Below are 19,117 nucleotides of genomic sequence, written 5' to 3' on the forward strand. Positions count from 1 at the left end.
GGTCACTGATCTTTGACCAGCGGTTATTGACCTTTGACCAGCCTGTCAACCAGCGGTTTATGCACTTATAAAGATATTTCTTAAAAGTGACAGTAAAGTACGATACTTAGATTAATCTTGGATAAATTATTGATTGTCTCACTTTATTACACCGTCCATCTGCCAGCTTAACACATTATATTTTGCCAACTTATCAAAATTCATTTATGTTTATGATTTAATTTATAATCCAATCTAATCAACGATCAAAATATTGACTGCAGGTAATATTCATTATGTTAATAAAGAATATTATAATTTGTGGAAAGGCAGGTGAACAAAGGAAATTAGAAGGTGGTTGTCAGGTGAACTACTATATATTGAATGGCCTTGGAAAATGAAGGAGGGGACATACTAAATGGACTAGGGGAAGGAAGAAGGGCTGGGACTACTGTATTATTGAATGGGCTTAGGAGATAGAAGGATACTGTATAGCACTCAGACTGAGAAAGGCAGGAGAACCAATAAAGCAAGGAGGTGTCTGTGTTCAACTGAATGCCCTCAAGGAAAGGAACAAGAGGGTATGTCATTAACAGAATCAGGAAGGCAGAGGCATGAAACAAAATTTAGAAGTGGTCATGTCAAGTCTACTACTAATAAAACCTTAAACTCAAGACCTGGGCTTCTTTTTTCTTACAAACTTTCAATGGCTTCTTTTCGAAGCTACTTTTGCAAAGTAAAGAGGGGGGGCTTCTTTTCAAAACGAATGCTGTGAATTTTGGGAATAACTATAAAACAATAAAAAATAGGGCCTCTGTAAAATCAATCTGTATCATGGAGTATATTAACCGGCATTAAATCACCTAAACTACTGACACATCAAACCAAGCATGTTTTTAATTCATTTTGTTGCTTTGAAATTCATGTACAGTGTATGTACTGTACTACATCGAAAAAAAAGCCCACGCTATCTTAAAATGAAGCTCATGGGCTTCTTTTCGAGGAAATTTTTGCAGACTGAAGAGGGGGCTTTAATTCGAGATGGGCTTCTTCTCGAGATTAAGCCCATTGTGTTTCTATTCAAGGTTTTACAGTATATTGAATAGACTTGGGGCACAGGCATGAAGGAGGGTATATCATTATCAGAAAGGTTGTAATTTCTACAGAGTTCGTTATCTAAATTTTTTAAAGCACTATTTCGTTTGACTGTCACCTGGAGGTATTCCATAAAAATGTATTGGATGGTGTTCTCACATGAAGACTTGAGCAGGAAGGAAGATCTCTTGCGCAAGTCAACCAGCATACCGTACTTGATGAAGGTAGTTTGATGTTTCCGGAAGCTTGCATAATTCAACTACAGTTGTCTTAAAAGTACCATTCTTTTTTATCATACCAGATTAGATAGAACACAGAATTCGACCAAATACTACACTTTAAATGTTTGACAATAGTGTCAAGGAAGAGAATGACAATAGTGTGTCAAGGAAGAGAATAACACCACACTGGACAGCTCCTAGTTAAAGGATATCCAGGTTTTAATATTTTTGCAAGCAACAAACTTCCGTAAAAAGGATGAAATAAAGTGAGTCCAAATCTGTTTTGTTTTTTCTTTAATTTAGAATAATTAGTATGTTGCTTCTGAATTACTACTTTACCATCTCTATTTATTTTAGGAAGATTTAATTTCTCTGAGATTATGATCTATTCCTTATGAAGCCGCACCAACTTGTAGAAGCTTAAAGGATGAGACTGACGTAGGTAGACTACTGTGTAATGATGGCTCTGGTCTTATAGGGCTTAAATGGCGATTAACCTCCAAGTTAAACGTGCTGTCTCCAAAGTTATCGTAGGACGATAACCATGTGCTTTAAGACAAGGATTTTAATTGCGTGACAAACAAGTGACACAAGTTTCTGAGGAGTTCCAAAGGTTTTCATTGGGGCACTTACATTATTGCAAAATAGTGTGAAGCTGTAGCTTGTTGGTTATGGTGCACATCCTGTATTTCTATGAGCCTAGGTTCAAACCCCTTAAAAGATTATCATTTGCAGATAAAATAGATTTCTTTACAACACAAAGGCTTTAAAAAAAAAATTGTTTAGGCCCAAGCCCAATGATATGCCAAACAGCGAACTTGATCGTTTAAACTGGATCCCTTCCCAAGATGCAAAGACATTCTACATAAACTAACTCTCATTACGAGGCTTAGGGGGTGGAGTTGTTTCGTCATGAGAAAAAATCCTGTTGCCGTGACATGAAATGAATCTAGGACCCTGGGATTGGGAGGCAAGCTATTCAACTCCACTCTATTATGGAAAGACTGATAATGATAATGTGTATTATTATTGTTATTATTATAAGGCCGGTATCTTGCATATTTAGTATAAACTTCAGTCAAATCAATGATCCATGCCTTTGCAGCATGACAGAAACATATTAGTACTCAGTAAAAAAAAACAGACACATGAACAAGTTAATGAGACAAAAGGTGTGTACACAGTATAAATAGATCTAGTTACATCGCTTGTGTTTATGAATACTAATAAATCGTAATATTATACTAACGAGGATGATGATGTCTGGCATTTACATGCCTTCCATTGCACATCACAGAACACTACACATTATTACAGATGTCATTCAATACATTCATTGGAATTGTACACAATGCAAAAAAAAAGTTATTCGAAGAAGACTTTCAATAGAATTCATGCACGCTATCACCCACAATTGTATTCATATCCAATAACGTGTTGCCGACATCGTATCTCCATACAATTGAGCATGCTTGGCTTTAGCATAAATGTTCCATTACACCCTATAAAAAAATTATTAGTTTATCACCCTATTTAGGCTGGAAATGTGATGAGGGACGGATGGTTTTCATGTTTATTTTATTAAAGCCAAATATCATCCTTCTTTTCCAAAAAAGTTTTTTTTTTTTCAATACTAGAAGGCATGAGGAAGAGGGAGATAAACTACGGGTGTTTTTCTATTGATAAACACAAAATAATCGATTTTTTAAAACCGTTTTTTTAATGAGTACCAGACAGCCTGCTGGCATTTTTCATTTTTCGAAAATCGGTTTTCGTGATGGAAATTACGTCACCATTTTGTTTATACAACACGTTGTTTTCCTAACTGTATAGGATAGTATTTTTCTCATTCCTGTCATGATGAAAAGGAGTACAGTAAGATACGATGTGGGGTGAGAAGGCAAATGTTTTCGGCTGTGCTCATCGGCACAATTATGAACGACGACCAAACGAGGACAACGATAGGCCCAAAAGAGCGGAGAGTCCTAGGCCCAATATCCGTCATATATTCGTCACTCCTCATGCTTGTTGACGTTTTTAGCTTGTAGGCCTAGGACATCAACAAGACAACAAATTTTTTTTGAAAGTTCGCGCCTCAGAATACGATCTAGTCTTTGCAGTGACTGACCTGGAGGTCACACTTCACCTGATAATCGCTTTTTTTGTGTTGCAGCTAAAAGGTGCACAGCCAAAATCGGTTATTTGCTGTTCAAACACGCTATCCATTGCGTGTTTTTAATCGATTTTTTTTAATCGCTTTTTTCAAACAGGTTTTTACTGTGAGAATAAAAGCGATTTTTTGAAAAAGCGATTTTTAATTGATTATTTCTTTCCAGTAGAAACAGGCCTTAATTATTTTATTTTATTGGGCCTTAAAGCTATCAAGCTCCAAGCCTTGCATGTAAACCACTCAGCAGTCCGGTTGCTACACACAGGTTAAAAAATGAGCCATTTTCGCAGGAAATATTAAATTTGATTTGATTGAGCAATTTATTAGACCTTTACAGAGTCTGTGAGCTGAGATATATTCTGTTCAAAGTATACACATACAATGAGCATTTGAGCTTGCGAGTTAAAAAAATATCAAACGCAAATGTACATATTTTGCACTTAAAAGGCAGAATTAGAACGCACAAGAAGCTTGTAGTTGAGCTGATTATCTTAAGTGTGTCAGGCTCAAGTTTTACCATTAAATATTTAATATATTATTGATAATTTAAAATGTAGATTTCACACTGATCCAATGGCTAAGTGACTGTGAAATTGTCATTAATATTAAAACATAGTGACAAATTTATTGACTAATAGGAAGAAAGTAGGCTTCGTACACAATGACACTTAAATACTTGGTTTCATTTATGATCCCAAGGGGCGGCACAGTTATGCTTGGTTTGGTCGGAGACAACCAATTATATGTAAAGATAATATTAATATTATTCTTCAAGATAATATCAATTTTAAAAGGATCAATCATGATTAAGATATGAATTATATTAAATTAGATATTTTGCTTGAGAAAAGATATTCAAAAATGTTGAAAATATGTTGCTACACTGGAGCAGTGACTATATAAAACATAAACTTGAATTTCTTTAGGTGAGTGATTATTTGGGGGAGGGGGAATTTAAGCTTCTGTGGAACAGTTGTTGTACACATCAAAATACTACTTTGCAGTTATCTAAGTCGTGGTAGTGTTCAAAGCAACATAAAAAACATCTACAGTACCAGAGAACATAGCCACAATAGGGTTTTTGCTAGATTTAAGATGTGACTTTAAAACCCAGAAGAGAAGTTTAGGTGTGGAGAGAATTATTGCTGACCACAAATCAAGAGTTCCACTGGAGTATTAATACCAGAGTTCTTAGGGGTCATTCATAATTATTAACATTTTCTCAAGTGTACAAACTGTACTATTTTTCGGTATCCCTTCCCTCCCCTCTAAAAGTGTACAAAAAATTTTGATTTTGCAAAATCCTCCATTTTTTTGTGAAGTCAAATAAAGCAATGTACTTGGTTGCTTAAAAATGAATATTATATCCATGGTTACATAATATAACTTTACCACTATTTTACATATTGCATTTTATATTGAATCAACATTTTTATGCATATGTAAAAGTGCAAAAATGTGTCTACAACCTCCTCCCTAGCATACAGTTTGTGCACTTGTGAAAATGTTGAAAGATAACTTAACGTATAAAAAACATAACAGCATCCTTATCAATGAGTTCCCACATCATAACTTCTTAGAGAATTGATCAACAAGAAGGATTGGCAACTATCCAAAAACTTACCTTCAAAATTCATAAACACAATGTAGATATTAGAGCATGATAATCCTCGCTATTCACAACACATTCCTTAAGAACTGGTAATTTGCAGCGCCCAAGCTTTCTTTGGTGATAATTTTTGAACAAGGAGGTATTTAAGAAACTTAATTGCAGGAACAGACAGCATACAACAATTCAATCAAAAAACATGATGTTACTGTAATACTATCCGACTGTACTGTAGTTAACCAACTGTCAAATGATTGTATTAAATAAAAGCCATGCTAACTGGTTTCACATGCTTAAAAGCTGGTTATACCAAACTCTACTGGATACTTGTAGCTGACTAGTTGTACATTACCAACTGGTAGCTGACTTGTTGTACATTACCAACTGGTAGCTGACTAGTTGTACATTACCAACTGGTAGCTGACTAGTTGTACATTACCAACTACTGGTAGCTAACTAGTTGTACATTACCAACTGGTAACTGACTAGTTGTACATTACCAACTGGTAGCTGACTTGTACATTACCAACTGGTAGCTGACTAGTTGTACATTACCAACTGGTAGCTGACTAGTTGTACATTACCAACTGGTAGCTGACTAGTTGTACATTACCAACTACTGGTAGCTAACTAGTTGTACATTACCGACTGGTAACTTACTAGTTGTACATTACCAACTGGTAGCTGACTTGTACATTACCAACTGGTAGCTGACTGGTTGTACATTACCAACTGGTAGCTGACTACAGTCAACTCTCCCAATACCGACCACCCTTCGGACCGTCCACTTTGACCGGTTTTCCGGACAGACTGGTTTAGAGAACGTCATGTTTACCTACCTTGGTTCCCCGACCTTGAGTCAATAATAAGCCTAGGCCTAGCAAGGTACAGCAGAAAGGTACACCACACTGCATCATGTACTGTGTTGTAGGCCTACTGACCTGAGAACGTCATTTAAAATTCATGTTTTACTTTATTTTTACATTATGTTGTATGTACCTATTTTTTTGTGTCGAAGTCTATTATTAATAAAAATTTACACAAATCAACTTAATGTGTATCGTAATTTATAATAAGTGTCAGTGTTATTTTTCGTTCGATCGCCATAATCTGCTTCACTTCAACGTAGTTGCACGCTTGCTTGGTTTTCGATGCCGCTGGCATAACCTTAGCTTGTTGGGTCGCTAAATGAAAAAAATAAGTGCTAACTTATGCAGCGCCCCCTAAACTGCGTCAGCCAATAGAAAACAGTCAGAGGTGACAGGTGAAATGTCATGCGCAATTGTTTTTATGAAGATAGCGTGGGACCGCTTGGTTTGCCCTAGCGTGAGAATGAATGCAAAATGTAAGAAAAGGATACATTCCTTAATAAAGAAAACACACTCTCATGAACTTTATTAAACAATCAGTTTATTAAACAAATGAAATCTAGGCTTATTGCAATTAATTAATTAATGCGCTATCGGCGTGTCACACGATCAACACTAACGATCGTACATGTGGTGTTGTTCTGGGAGCCGTTGTTCAGTGATTGATAGTTGTTATTTGGAGCTAGTCGATGTGTCTCCGATGATTTATTTAACATATTTCGTCAATAAATCATCGTTTTAAACTGGCCGTCCGGTTTTCAGAAGGTAATTTTATTGTTCCGGACTTAAGAATTTGGCCGGAATTCGGAATTGGGAGATCCGGTTTTCAGAAAGTATTTTAATACACTAAGAATAGGAATGATTTTGGGACTTTTAAAAACGACCGGTTTTGCGTGAAATCCGGTTTTCTGGGTGGTCGGTATTGGGAGAGTTGACTGTACTTGTACATTACCCACTGGTAGCTGACTAGTTTTACATTACCAACTGGTACAATAAGTTGTACAACCAATAACCGGTTTGCTTTACAAATAACAAATGTTTTGGCTACTGTATAGACTTTATTACTGAAGGGCCTTGACAATTGCAAGGCAATGAATAAATAATGAGAATTAATTAAATCTCTTTTACAATTACAATTAAATGGACTGCCTCACATTTATAATTCATCCTTCTATTAACCTGTTGAAAATATAGTAATCAACCATCCTGCTTGTGGCGGTCAGTGCCGTGTTGTAGGTAAACCTGCTCATGCAGCATGCTACATATTTTCGAATTAGACATACCATGGTGGTATTTTTATACCTCCATGGACATACTTACCATGTTAGTTTCCATGTAGTTGTTATATGGCAAGTGTAGTTGTCAAGTGGCATGTAGTTATCATGCAGCACATGTGGCATGTAGTGTCCATGTGACATGTAGGCCAGTTGTTTTATGTGGCATGTAGTTCTTATGCAGCATGTAAGTTGTCATGCCACATCATTTATGTGTGCAACAGGAAAGTGGTGATTGCGAGTACTATACTACAGCACGACACAGCTGTGTAAACTTAAATTGTGACATTTACAAACCAATACCACAAATCCCTAAAACACAACATTACTGTATGTTAAATATCTCCCGTATGTCAATTGTCAACTCAAAAAATAAACCAAATATTATAGATACATAACTACAAACTAGTACAATCTCTGCATTAAAAAAACTTCCATTAACTTACTCTGTGCAGATCTTGACTTGGAGAATTTTTCATGATATGGAATGGTCTGCCTCCTATGAAAAAACAAATGAAAAAGATAAACTTGCAAATTAGAATAGAAAAAAAAAATTAAAATTGAATGTTAAAAATGTTTAGAAAACAAATGTTGAAAGCCAATGAAAAAGATTAATTACGGTTCAGTGCCCTGAAAATGGAGTACCTGATAATCTTTACCAACTCCCTGTCTTTAATACATATAGGCACAATGTAAATAAACCCAGTTGGTATGATATGTATACAGTACTTTAACTTTAGTGCTAGATAAACCAAGATCATTAATGAGCAAGATAAACCCAGTTGATAATGTATGTTCAGTACAATACTTACTTTGACCTACAGTAGTAGGTAAACCCAGTTGTATTATCTTGGTGCAAGTATTACCTAAATGTGTGTACACTACTAAGCCCAATGTACATGGACTGTAGGTAAACCTAGTTAACAATAGTTTCCTCAACAGACAAGACAATCCGTTTAACCAACTTGATTCAAAACTCAAAATATCCAAAGTAATAATGTACCACAAGGTTAAAGTAAAAAAAATCCTGAAATTATTTCAAAGGTTTATTTGCTGGATTCAGAGAGCAAAAGCGAAAGTTCCAAAGAATTACCGAGCCTAAATAATGTTCTTGTGCTTAGTCAGATCATGTCAGATGTGGCCGCATCCCATGCTGAGTACTCAAGGTAGATCAGTGAGTCTTGACACCTGGTGAGCTATAAATCCGAAGACTTGTAACTCAACTTCCACATGGCAACCTGCCAAGGAATAAACTAACCACAGCTCAAATTACACCCTAGTGAAGAAGCTACACTTCAATGCAATTCACATACCCACACCCAAGGACATGACAAAACATAAACAACTCCATGACGTTTATTATATAAATCTGTGAATACATGCTATCCTAATGAGAGATAGTATTGTTGATTCTTAAAAGAAAACTTTAAGTTAATTCATTAGGTTTTTTTAATTTATTCTTTCTTTATTCTGAAATACACTTTCAATACAATGTACTGGTTTCCAAAGTGGTTCAGTTTGACACACAAAAGTAACAACAATTTTTAAACATAACTTAACTAATAAATGTAAAACAAGAAATGTTCATTGTAGAATTTAAGTATGTATTGTTATACAGAACAAAAGTAAAATATACAATCAATAAAAGTAACTTAATAAATGTAATATAATGTAATAATATAAGAGTTTATCTTTAAATTTTACATTTGGAATTACAGAATTAATTACAAAATCTAGATATGCATGCACTAAAATGAAAAAGCAGGAGTAAATTTAAGGAAAGTAATATAATCAAAAATTTCAATTTTTTAAATCTTAAAATATCTTGTCTCAATTAATTCATGTGATACAATTGATAGATGATGAATTACTCTCTTTGCATTTGAATGTACAAAATACTGATTGAAACTAATAAGATTACTGAGTAGCACCATTTCCATAATTATTGCCATATGGCTCATTTTATTTGGACTCAGATTTCTGATTTCTTTCCCTCACTTCATCAAAAACTGTAACAAAAACTTTATTCTACTTGATATCTCCTTGATTAAACTATTCACTGAGAACAAATTAAATATTTTTTCACATTTTTATTGTCAAATTTGTTCCTTTGTTTAAAAACAAAAATGTATATCTCCTTAACTTTACATACTCCTTAAACGTTTGCTATCATCTTTGATACGTTTGTCGGCATCTATTTTACTTTGTCCACCTCATAAATATTTAATTCTTTAAATGGGAAATTGAACTTCATTATAAACACAAAAATCAACTGGCCAATTTTCAACTGAAATAATTATACAAAAATCTTAAAACAATTAAACATACTCAAAAGAAATTTACAAAAAAAAAATTTGACAAACAAAATTTATGTTTATATATAGCTATAATATTTAAATTTATTAATATGTTTTGTTTGTCCTTGATGTTTTATTAATTATTGTATTCAATAGTAAACAAGATATGATAAAAATGTTAGAACATGAAAAAAGATACCGTACCGTGACCTGGTTAAGATGGCTACAGTGTATATACAGCCTTGCAGGACAGCTTAAGAAAATCAAGATGTTTTATCATTGGACAGGTGTATGATAAGTAGGAGGTCTTCAACTGAATCCCAGTATAGAGCAAAGTATACATTCACAATAATATCACAAGCTTTTTTTAATGTTTGTAAAAATGGTATTTTTCGTTGTGTTGCTCTTTCTTACAATAATTTAGTTCAATATTTCCTACTAATGATATTTTTTAATTGTAATATTTCTACCTTCCATCTAATCTTCAATATTTAATATGAAAATGAATTTTTATGCAATTTTATAGATGTATTTTTAATTTTTACACACTTATATTTTTTATTTCATATTGTATTTTTATGGCAACTCTTGTGTCTTGAATAAAAAACTAAATAAATTTAACTTTATTCTCAAAACATTTCATTTCATTACAAACAAATTTAAAGTAAGGTTTGGGTAAAACCTCTTTAATTTTTCACTGATGATAAAATAATATGTTATATTATTATTAATTAATATTATTTTACATTTGAAGTACCTACTAATTATTTATTATATTATGTTACTTTTAAGGTATGAGTGGCCGAATTGTAAGACAAGGGCGCCACAAGCCTTGAATACTGGTGCTGGTTCCAGCCGCTCCTCGCCCAGGGTTTGGTTGGTAGAACCAAGTCTTCTCAAATAAAGACTTAAAATGGAGGTCACATGTACACTTTAAAAACCCATTGTATCTTTCGGAAGAGTAGGGGATTACCCAATGCTATGGTTCATTTCAGCGCCTGCCGTGGAATGATGTGAGCATGAAGCTACTTACGGCGGATGGGTAGTCACGGACCACGCCCATACGCAATTCAACACAATGACGCTGTGATGAGTTATGGATGGGATATTATCCTACCATTACCTTTATTATTATTTGTTGCACTATTACTTGGAGTGCAGTACATACTTAAAAACCCAGAAGTGGAAATACTGAGGGGCTTGGATGTAACCTTGGAGGATATGGGTTCAATTCCCTCATGTTATCATTACTCAAAAAACAAAAAACAAAAAAACCAAATAAAAATACATAATGACATTCTCTTCCCCATTATGTGAATGGTATTGCCTAATATATTAAATCAAGCCAAGCATGATAGTATATCATTAACAAAGAATTTATCTAAATTCTATATTATATTACATTGTTTAATCACCATAAAATATTAATTCGTTAAAAATATACTATGTGTTAAACGAGATGACAAATTAAAATTTATTTCCTTTGTCTACATTATCAATGGTTGCCCATGGTAACAGAAGTCAAACGAGACATTCATTATAAATTCTGTTTTGCCTGGTGGATGTCACTATGGTGATAAACAGTGTAAATATATTATCTTACAATACAATCATATCTAATGACATAAAGAGAAGATACCGATCATGTAAATAATATAGAGAAAAAGCTATGTGCATGAAGGTGTCCCCTTGCATCCATTATGAGAGGATACGTACTGCTAAAATTCATATAATATAAGAATAATGGTAAAGGGAATCTATTCATAAAGAGTGACAGATGGTGAAATTAACTAAGAAAATGGCAACGAAGGAGAGGAAAAACCAGATGCAGACAGATGAAGAGATAATGTGATGAGCAATCAATCAATAATTTATTCATCCTGCTTGGGGGAAATTGAAAAGGAGACTGGATAATGCACACATAAAAAGGTATTAAGACATACCAGTATTAGTGGGATGTAAACCTGTCTATACTAAACTACAGCATCATTGAATATTATAGAAGTAGCAGTGGAAATGAGAAGACTACAGTGGCAGATCTAGGGGGGTGAATAGGGTGGCTAGCCAGCTCCCTTCGTTTACAGTGAAAAATAAAATAATGGTCACTCGTCTTGTTCGTGTGCTACTCGTGTACTCTGCTAAAACATACATTTTCTATTTTAAGCTTACTTTTTTTCAGATGCCACCTAAGATCGTCAGCCTACTAATTCCAAAAAAAAATATTCAAATGTGAGGGATGCCCTCCCAAAACCACACCCCCCCCCTCAACTCGTGCCTTCTCACCTCCCATTGCTAAATCCTAGATCCGCCACTGGACTATGAAAATACAAGAGTAATGGGGACTTCACACAGTAGAGTGGGTGAAATGCGTGATTGATTGATTGATTGACTAATTAATCAAGTTTCATCAGAAAAATAGCTTAAAATGATCTGTGATTAATCTGATTGATAGATGATGACAATGGTGAGATTGAGGGAAGAGTGGAGGAGAAAGGGTGGAGGGAAACAGTAATTGATTTATTGACTTCTTGATTGACATATTAATTATGAATTAGATATTTTCAGAAAAATCATCATCAAGAAAACAGCATAAATAAAAGATCTGATGAAAACAATGACAATGGAAGATGATGACAATAGTGGGGTTGAGGAGAGCAGGAGGCAGAGGACAATGATGTTAAATGATTGATTGACTTCTTGATTGATATATTAATTATGAATTAACTATTTTCAGAAAAATGTCTATCAAGAAAATAGCTTACCGTATATAATTTAGATCTGATAAAGATGATGGCAATGGTGATGTTGAGGGGAGAATGAGTAGGAAGCGGAGGAGGACAATGATGGTAATTGTTTGATTGATTGATTGATTTTACTGATAATTAACCATGAATTAGTTACCTTCAGAAAAATAAATTAATTGACCTGATTTACATTAACCTGGTAGAGATGAGAGAAAAAGTTAAGGTTGAGGGAAGAACGTGTGGGAGGCAGAGGCGGGATAATGATGCTCAACAAATTTGATTATTAAAATGTTAAAAGTATTTACAGTACACTTTATTAACTCATTTGCATGCATTAAAACTAGCCTTCAATTAAATAAAATCAAAAACACTGTTTTTTGTTTGATGTCTTGAATATAATTCTTGAACGAAAATGCGTTCTTCTGGCCTATTGGTTGGTTCATGGATCAATGGATGGAAGACTACAGTATGTATCTACCAATCAATATTAGAATTTATATATATACATAATAATATACTGTATTGTCTATGTCTTTTTTTCCCTGTATTATACACACATAATAGGCTTACTTACTGAAATATAAATGTAATAATAATAATAAATAATAATAATACTGTTCTTGTATAATGCATAAATATTTTTTTCAAGAGAGATGCAGATGTATTTTGAAGAAATTAAAAGACAATCAGTCGGGCAAGCTTACTGTATTTCCGGCCATCTAGAAATCAACATTTTCCAGGGGGAGGACCATCCCCCCTTTTTTTTGGTTTTTTTGGAACCTCTTTCCTCCAAATCCTGGATCTGCCCTGTACAATTATAATCTTTATTTTTGTCAAAAATTGAGCAAGCAAGTCTTTTAAGTACAAGATGAAAATCTATGCTTTCTCTATTAAGTCTCATTCCATGGTGTTGAGTTATATATACCCATGCAATTTATTTGCAAAGATTGGTTGACTGGTAAAACAACTTTCAGATCAATATCTCATGCAATCCAATTAACTATGTTTCCTCCAATAAACTTGTATTGCAATCAGAAGTTGTTTTTATGGTGTCTTGATATAAGGATTTGTAGGATACTCACTAGCTTCGCTTGCTAATGATCGCTTTCTGCAGTTAATAGCAAATAAAGGAAACCAGGTTGGGGTGTATCAGCCACACTGAGCGCAGAATGTCAAAATTTTACAACCTATTTGCATGTAGCTTTCGGTATTAATAAAAATGTCATTCTAAATTGGCCACCGGAGTGAAATTCGATGAACTTGATAGGGAGTTGCCATACATCTTGGCTAAAAATGTGGCTGAAGTTGGAATATGCTAATATAAAGTATTCTACTAGGTTGCAAATTATAAAAATTGTGTAATTTGCATGTTATTTCTTTGATACCCCAGAGGATATCTTTATGAAAATTCTAGCTGGATAAGAGGAACTGGCAGAAATCAGGGGAGATGGTAGATGGATACTATTTCCGAGTTGGGATCGATATACATGTATATGCCAGCTATAAAAAAGAAGGCAGAGGAAAGCAGATTTGACGGAGCTATTTCAGAACTTCAGACATTTGCCCCAGCGGTGGCTCCAGAAAATTACCGACAAGGGGTCCAACATGTTCAACAGGGGATCCAAACCAAGGTGCCAACAAGGACCTCGGCACGGGTCCCGGAATAAAAAGATAACTGGTAGGGTTCACGTGGAAAGTTATGATTTATAGCATGGCCCAACCCAGCCCAGCCCCGTCCAGGCCGGCCGGCCGGCCAGCCAGCCTAGCCTAGCCTTGGTCCAAATTGTGCTTTTACACCACAATATTAGGAAAAAGCAATCAAATAAAGTTATTTGGATAAGTAAATATAGTTGGGGATGTTGGAAGGGGAGTGCACCACTGAATTGCCATGCATGCCAACATGGATAAGAGAATATATGCTATTTTCCCTGTTTGAGCTGGAAATGAAAAACAGATAATACTCATCAAAATTTTACATTATGATTATTCCATAATTACAGTATCCGACCTTGGAATGCAATGTGCTAAGTAAAAGGAAACTCTTGAGGATGTTCTCAGGATGAAACAAGGATACCTTGTTGCCTCTTGGGGAATGTAAATTAGTATTCAAATACTAGGAAACTATTACATATTTATATATTCTAAACACTAACATTTTTACATCATGTGTTTTATCTATTATAATACCAGCATATATAATACACCCACAATGAAGAGAATAACACATTAGTAATTTATTAAGGTTTAAATAGTATTAGTATAGTATGTAACCTCTGACAAACTTATTCCTTGGTTGTCGCCAAGAATATGTTATTGTTTTAGTAAGGCCAAGTAAATAAAAGTAGTTTCTCGTCCAAATATTTTTTTTTTTTAAAAGAGAGCACTTCCTTTTCTTTTTCCCGAGATGGCAAATCCAAGATGGTCGATGGGAAAGTACTACTTTCTCACTTTTACCAAGTAGACATATTGTAAGCAAATAAAAGAAGCACTAGACATGATTTATATCATGTATCCCAAACCACAAACGATCAAGAGGAATTTTACTGATGTTAGTGAGCCAGATTTTCGAACATTTCGTAAAATGAAGGAAATTAAAAAAAAAAAAAAAAAAAAAAAAAAAAAAAAAAAAAAAAAAAAAATTTGGTAAGGCAGAGAAAATGGATGCGCGATGGGACAAGAAACTATTAATATTTTTGATTGGCCTAATAGGAGAGAGCAATATAAGCAAATAGAAAGCCAATGCGTGACAAGTACTCCACGCAGAAGACAAGAGAGAGAATCAAGCAATCCTAAGATTGAGCGGCTTAAGAGTGTGTAAATCCTCACTTTAGGTATTTGAGCTACATCGATACCACTTATGCCCAATTTAATCTGCTACTCACAAGAGGATAATTTTAGTTATTATTAAAAATAATATACGAATAGCATAAACCTTACATAAACCTTTACAAAATAAACTTTCACTGTCTAGAAATGTCAGCTCAAAATCATTAAAAATTATTTTTGCAATTTCCGACAAACTAGACTTATAACAAAATAGCCTGTACAAATAGAGAAGGTGAGAAAGCCAGCCTCCTGTCTCCTCTCCTTCATAAATTTACAGAAAATACAGTAAACATTTAAGAGGTACAGTATGGTAAGGAAAAGGTAGGAGAATAACCCATAACTTGCAGCATCATTACGCTGAATTGCATATACCTCAACAGCCGTCAAGAGGCGCTTCTGGCTTCATTCACATCATTCCACAATGACAGGGGCTGAAATGAACCAGAGCAAAAGGAGGGAAAAAGGACCTAGAGTACTGTGTACCAGTATTTACCTATTCAACCACAAAACAGCATCATTGTTTAACACCTACTTTATAAAGCTTTTATCATTGAGGTCAAATATGCAGGGTTATTACTTTTTAAGAATTCCAAACACATTTTTAAGCCATGTCAAGATTAGGCTGAAATCAGGAGCAATTTGTTCATATTTTAAAATATATACTATCAATCATTTACCTAACTATTCGCTATAATATTTGCCCTACATTTCAATGACCTTCAAAGTGTGCTACAAGACACACTCATGCAAAGATTTAAAATAAACTTTTTTCAGGTATACTTGTTTCTTGAATGTCTTATTCTTAAAAATCTTCTTCAAGTGTCATACATGATACCCACTCCGGCAATCAAGAGCTTCTAATGCTGGCGATCTCTCGCCTGCCCAATTGATAACGTCTGCTGTAGAGATGATGTTGCACAAGCCTAACTAAAATTATAGTTTTTAAAAAAAAGAACAAGAATTGAAATGACCTACCAGGAGAGATGAGGTTATTGCTGTTCTCGTGTCGTAGACGGAACTGCACTTCTTGAATATGAATTCCCCAGTGTTTAAGTATATAGTAGATATTTTCACTGACTCCTATAGGTCTTTCTATAAACGAATAATAAAACAGAGGCGAGTGTCAATCAACGATACACCACCAGGGAGCTATTAACTTGGAAATGGAATGGCACATGCTGTTTAAACAAGGTTTGCACACATGTACATCGTGTGATGATTATTTTGTTGTCATACTCATTCTCACTCAAATACTTACCCATTGACATAATTATTTCTTTTATGGATTGGGATAGACCTGAGTTATCTTCTCCTTCTATCTCCTAATTCTTTTATTTCTCCACATACCTTAAGCCAGGCACTCACTGCCTCGTACGACGGATCCAACGCCACACCCTGTGAGTGCTAGACGACGCAACGGCGTCTGCTGATTACCGGTGGCAGTCAGAACGGATTGTCACGCGCACATCATCACGTTTCGTTCTTAATAGAATCGCGTTGGCCGATGACCATCGGGCACAGTAAGTGCCCAGCTTTAGTTACCCTTCTATTCTCTCACTTCCTCTTCTATGTTTTCTTTTCCCTCCAAATTTCTTTCCATTCTCTCTACATTTTCTTTCCACTCAATAATTTTCTCTAGATTTTCTCTCCCTTACTCTTAGTTTTCTCTCCTCTTTATTCATACTTTCCCTCCCTCTGCAGAAGTGATTGGTACATATTTCTACTTCCTCCTAAACTGTATGTATTCTTTTCCCTCCAAATTTCCTTCTATTCTCTCTAGATTTTCCTTCCATCCATTTAATAATCTCTAGATTTTCTCCCCTTTACTCATGGTTTTCTCTTTTCTATTTATTCATACTTTCTGTCCCTCTGTAAAAAACGGTTGGTGCAGCAGTTACTGTTCAAGGTTTTCAACCCTTCAGTCAGGGGTTCATATCTCTCACGATGCATTTACATGTTCATAGGTCAGGTACAGTACACCTACTTTATCTACATTTGTCTCTCTCCACACAGGAATAAAAATGAGAATCTATTTGGATGTTGTGGTAGTGAACATATCAGTTTGTTTTGTGCAGACTTTTACTGCAGCATATGACTAGGAATACTCTTTAGAGAAGATAATAACTTGTAATAATAAAAATTTAAAGATCTATTATCATAATCCGTTGCTACATGATCTCCAATCAATAACCAAATAATTATAGACTAAGAGAATGCCATCAACTTATAAACTTTCATAAAAATTGTCAAATAATTTTTAATATTGAAATAAAATATGTTTTAAAAAATGCTGAATTTGTTCTTACCGCAGCCTCTCCAAATTTCTGCAAGATAATCGAAATCATGCCCCTTATTGTCGTAGCAAAAGTCGAGTATATCTTGAGCAATGGTGTGGTGAGATACTGGCACTTCAATCACCTCGTTACGATTTGTATCAAGGTGTACTTCCACGCTCATTTCTAAAGACGAAAAAATCGCTAGTATAAATATGATTGAACAAAGAGGAATAGTTAGCAGGTAAACCAAGAATCCTTACCGGTACGCAAAAACTGCAGATTGTTGTGGCCTAGTAGGCTTTCGACTAGCACACAGTATAATATCTTAATATACTGCAGGTCTATGAATAGCTAATTGACGCGAAGAAAATTCTTGTCGTTGAAACAGCGTAAGCTATCAGGCCAAGGAGAGCAGACATGCAAATAACTTTATCCAGTGTTCAATATTGTGCTCAGGAAGGGGTCATATGCGTTCTGTCAACCTAAGTACTTATACTTAACTACCACCAACAATAAACTGAACAACATATACTTTGAGCGTACTGGAATATGAATAGAACTTAGTGATACGCCTGGAGGTATAGTTTTTTTCTATTAGAAATACTCTCAAGAGATTTAAACACACTTAAGCATGGTCAATAATATTTATCATGCACCTGTAAGAAATAGAAATCAGTACTAAACAAGATACACAATATATTTCCAGAGGTGAAATAATTTTTCAATACAAAAAAGGAAGTAAATAAGGAAGATGATCAATGATAAATATAAAATTTTACCTATTCTTCCCGGCTAAGATGGAGACTTAGCGATGCTTAATAAAGAACCAAATATTATTAAACATAGACTTATGACTTCACATGGGTGACTGATGTTTAATACTAGCAGGCAGAATAAAGGCAAAGGAAAGAGCAGTGAAGCGGAACCAATTCTGTGGCACCAATTGCTTGAGGTTTATTTGAATTGGCATATTAGATATCCAACGAAATACTACTGATGCACGAAACATGTTATCAAGAACGATTTACACAACCTAATGGGTCGAGGCAATCTATTTGATCAGATAAGCATCACAGTAGGCGAGTCAGGCAAACTAAATGGAAAAAAAACTTCAGATATGATCAACATAATATAATTACAATTTTATATTTTGCATGGTCAACAAACTTAGGAGTAATTACTATTTGGTAGGATAATCATTCAGAAGATAAAATTCCTATAAATTAATTTTAGCCTTTTTACTAACCACAACTGAAAGCAAAGTGTATAGCCTATATTACACAGGTATGAACAGAATATTAAGTACATCAAAGAGACAATACTGTAATTTTTAAAAGATAATTAATGTAGATAATATTTTGTAATACTGTAGGCTGTAATTCTTACACTTACAGTAAGCAATGACAGTGTCTCTAAGCCTGGCCTAAATATATGACTGGGTGCATGTGAATTTGTGCGTCTCTGCACGTGGAAGTACTGTATGTTTGTGTCATGTGTGGGTGGTGTGATGCCACCTTAGTTGTACATTCATTGTATGTATCTTTGGTACCATCCCAATTATCAAATGTGGCTTTTTATCAAATGTGAAGTTGATCAGTCACAGAGAAATTGTAGCGTTTTTAAGTGTTCTTGATTCTGTACCAGGAAATTCATGTTGAAAAAAAATTTATGCTTTCCAAAGCAAGAAATTATTGTTAGAAAGGATAAACACTATACAAGTACTTGAACAAGCTCTTAATTAAGTAATTCATCAACCA

The 19,117-nt window shown here is 34.5% G+C and overlaps 1 protein-coding gene across 6 annotated transcripts in view; it reads right to left on the minus strand.

Moving 5' to 3' along the window:
• Window positions 1-19,117, minus strand: part of LOC117116127 (apoptosis-stimulating of p53 protein 1-like) — a 60,495-nt gene that overhangs the window by 28,685 nt on the left and 12,693 nt on the right. For 3 of the 6 annotated variants that reach the window (XM_033260092.1, XM_033260093.1, XM_033260095.1), the window contains exons 2-4: window positions 17,391-17,543; window positions 16,060-16,176; window positions 7,664-7,716 (exon numbers count right to left, since the gene is read on the minus strand). In XM_033260092.1, coding sequence (XP_033115983.1) covers window positions 7,664-7,716; window positions 16,060-16,176; window positions 17,391-17,541 — 321 coding nt within the window. In that variant the 5' untranslated portion in view covers window positions 17,542-17,543. Of the gene's footprint in view, window positions 1-5,089; window positions 5,682-7,663; window positions 7,717-8,029; window positions 8,344-16,059; window positions 16,177-17,390; window positions 17,544-18,139; window positions 18,230-19,117 lie in introns of those variants that run through there. The other 3 variants (XM_033260094.1, XM_033260097.1, XM_033260104.1) reach the window with 3 other exon arrangements.

Source organism: Anneissia japonica, unplaced genomic scaffold (genome assembly GCF_011630105.1).
Source record: "Anneissia japonica isolate Jap-2015-1 unplaced genomic scaffold, ASM1163010v1 scaffold287743_len2803612_cov181, whole genome shotgun sequence".
NCBI classification, from domain to species: domain Eukaryota; kingdom Metazoa; phylum Echinodermata; class Crinoidea; order Comatulida; family Comatulidae; genus Anneissia; species Anneissia japonica.